Source organism: Gekko japonicus, unplaced genomic scaffold (assembly GCF_001447785.1).
Source record: "Gekko japonicus isolate JY-2015 unplaced genomic scaffold, Gekko_japonicus_V1.1 scaffold593, whole genome shotgun sequence".
In the NCBI taxonomy this organism is placed as follows: Eukaryota; Metazoa; Chordata; class Lepidosauria; order Squamata; family Gekkonidae; genus Gekko; species Gekko japonicus.
The window spans coordinates 765,384-768,532 of NW_015169191.1; the positions used below are offsets into that span (position 1 = coordinate 765,384).

The 3,149-nt window shown below is 42.5% G+C and overlaps 1 protein-coding gene across 1 annotated transcript in view; it reads left to right on the forward strand.

Annotated features, from left to right (window-relative positions):
* The window catches only part of LOC107114667 (probable ATP-dependent RNA helicase DDX60), a 109,320-nt gene that overhangs the window by 71,547 nt on the left and 34,624 nt on the right, over positions 1–3,149 (forward strand). The window contains 4 exon segments of the mRNA XM_015416234.1: positions 460–599; positions 682–791; positions 1,241–1,345; positions 1,429–1,557. Coding sequence (XP_015271720.1) covers positions 460–599; positions 682–791; positions 1,241–1,345; positions 1,429–1,557 — 484 coding nt within the window.

Below are 3,149 nucleotides of genomic sequence, written 5' to 3' on the forward strand. Positions count from 1 at the left end.
CGAAATCATCGGTTCTGGAGTGGGCAAGCACTTCTCATCTTCTACAGTGAAGACAGAGGCAAAACATGCATTCAGCTTCTCAGCCATTTCTCTATCATCCTTCAGTACTCCTTTTACCCCTTGCTCATCCAAGGGCCCCACTGCCTCTCTGGCTGGTTTCCTGCTTCTAATGTATTTGAAGGAAGTTCCACTGCTTAAAGGAAACCTTTTTACCTTTTACAGCTTCCATTACTTTCTTTGTTAACCATGCAGGCTTTTTTCTATACCTATTTGTGCCTTTCCTAACCTGCGGTATATATTTTTTCTGAGCTTCTAGGATTGTAGTTTTAAATAGTCTCCAAGCTTCCCCAAGCTTAACCTATTTCAATGCATGGGTAACTGCACTTAAGTGGAAATGGATTTCTCTGTTTTAAATCTTTTGTATTCAGAAGCAGTTTTTGTTTCATTTTTGTCCTGTAGATGGTTACAGTCAGTCAAAAATTATTGGCAAGAGACTGAGAGTGCAATGGATGAAAGTACTACTTCTGCAAGTTTCACAAGGTGCACTAGGAAGCTGCAAAAACAACTGGCAGAGAAGAAATCATATCGAGTTAGATTAGGTAAGCATAAGAATGATTTAAAGCTTGGTCTTGGCTCCTTAAATCTTTAAGGATATTGTAATGTTCCCTTTCATTTTTGCAGTGCTGTATGGAGAGAGATACAATGATTTAGAAAAGCATGTTTGCTCCCTGAAGGATAATGATGTCGTGTTAGATCACTATCACCCATGTGCTGCATTAACAGTCAAACACGTAAGTGTAATTACATAAGGAAGTATTGTGCAGCGCCTGTATGCCCACATCCCACATTCTGGGGACTCCCTTGAGGGGTCTTGGGGTGGAGCCAAAACAATGGCATGCCCAGCTTGAGTGCTGTTGCTGGGGCTCTTACCACCAGGTGGCAAGGAAACTATGCAGCAGCCAGCGCTCTTGTGGTTGGGGTGTGGGGATTATCAGGCAGCAGGCATGTTGCCTGATTCAAGACCCATTCCCATGCTATGCCAATGCTCCTGTACTGTATGCAGTAAAGCTGTGGCCTTTGTTTCTGCAACATATCTGGTGGCTGATCTATCACTTCTCGTCTGCCTTCCCCTCTATCCCCTGGGTCCTCAAACATGTAAGTGTAATTTCATATAAGGGATAAGGAATATTGTGGTGAGAAAATTCTGTCATAATCTAGATTTCTCTTAATGTGCCTATAGATTGAGAAATATGGAATTCCTTTGGACATTGCTTTTTCTCCACGAGAGAGCATCCAGCTGTTTGATGCAATGCTAAATAATTGGCCAGAATGGCCCAGAGCACATGTATGTATAATTTATATTATGCAGTATTCTTCCACGACAAGAAAATTAAGTTTTCTGATTTCATAATGGCTTGTGATTTCAAGGAATTGGAGCCTGAGGAATATATTTGCTTCAAGAACAAAATAACAATTAAAAAGGCAGATGCAAGGAAATATGAACAAGATCTAAAGGATGAGCTATCTGGCTGGATTGCTCTTGGGCAAAAGGATAAGGTAATTACAGTGAAACACTATTTTGTGTGACATTTGACAAATATGGTTCTATTAAAACTGAGTTTTAATCTATTTTTTCGTAAAAGTGCTGACATGCATCATACCAGTCCACTTAACAATGTCTGAAGTCTTCCTCTGGCCTAAGGAATGTTATGTTGAAGAAGGCTTCAGATTTTATTGACCCTGATGGTAGGATATATGCCATCGTCACTACATTTATCTTTATTAATTTAGACAATTTTCAAATCTAGTAGCAGACTAGATTCTTGTATGTTAATAGGTTTGTATATTTCAAAGCTATAAGTGCCAAATGTCCACCTCTCCCCAAATAATGTGGTGCCTAGTTTCTACAGGAATTTAGGGAATAGATCTATTCTAAGGTGAGGTAGGGTAATCTCTCCTATATAATAATCGTGTTTTGGGGTGGCAAAATTCCATGCTCTCCCTCAGCCATTTCCCTGTTAGCTGCCACTCAAGAGTACTCATGTGCCATTGGCCGGGTGCTGAGTCTGCTCCTCTTCCCCGTCCACTCCCTCTTCGGCCACTGAGCTCGGTCAGAATTACTGGCAAACGGCTTTCTCTCTTGACGAAGACACTTTTCCTGTGTGGGATTTGTAGTGTATTCAAAGCTGCCTTGAATGCATGACATGTTGTGAAACATCTAACTGAATGTTAAGCTTCGTCCTGGGCTAGGATCCAAATCCATCCAATAGTATTGCAGCGCCGGGAAGTAACAAGCCAATCACTTCAAGCAAGCTTCCTGAGCGGGAACTAATGTGATTGGACCTTATCTCTGCAACCTCATAGGTTGATATTTGTACAGTGGGTGTGGCTACATTAGCCGGAAATTGTTAAAAGCAGGACAGCTGCAATGTAAAGGCTGTTCTGGCTATCAGATGTTGATCCGTGTTGGAGTTGTGTTTGAGTTGAAGAATAAAGTTGTGTTCTTGCTGAATCACTCTCCGACTGCTTTGTTAAGCGAGCGACTTAACAGGATTAACTTTCCCCTCAGTGGCTGTTGGTAGGTGTCACGAAATGGCAGTTTCCTGTGTTTGTAAGATGGCTGTGGTTCTTTGTTTAAAATGTTCCCCCATCAGGTTTAATTGAGCTGTAGTTCCAGAGAGGGGCCAGTGAGGGTATCACTCACTGGATTGAATGGGGTTTCCTCATCTGCTGGCCTACAGTTCCCAGATGCCTCAAGGTCAAAAAGTATGGGAAAACAGGAACTGTCCCAAGGCAGTCTTTGTCCCTGGGAGCAGCAGAACTTCAGCCACTCCACAGTCGGCTGGACTGGGGAATGAATGGAAGTTTCTCTGCTCTCTTGGGCAAGAGAGAGAGGCTGAAGTACAGGTGACCCCACAACCTCCAGAGGTAGAGAGTATTGTGTGTGGGGAAAGAGGATCGCGTTTAACCCCTGTTGATTTAGGTCTTGTTGGTTCATAGTGTGTGCTTACTCCTACAGTGTGTGTGTGCTCCATAACTGTATAAATAGTTAAATAAATTCTTTAATTTGGGCTAATAATCTGTGTTGTGCTCTGACCACATAGTCTCCCCTGCTCTGCACAATAACAAAGGGAGGCGGTAGCCCAGGG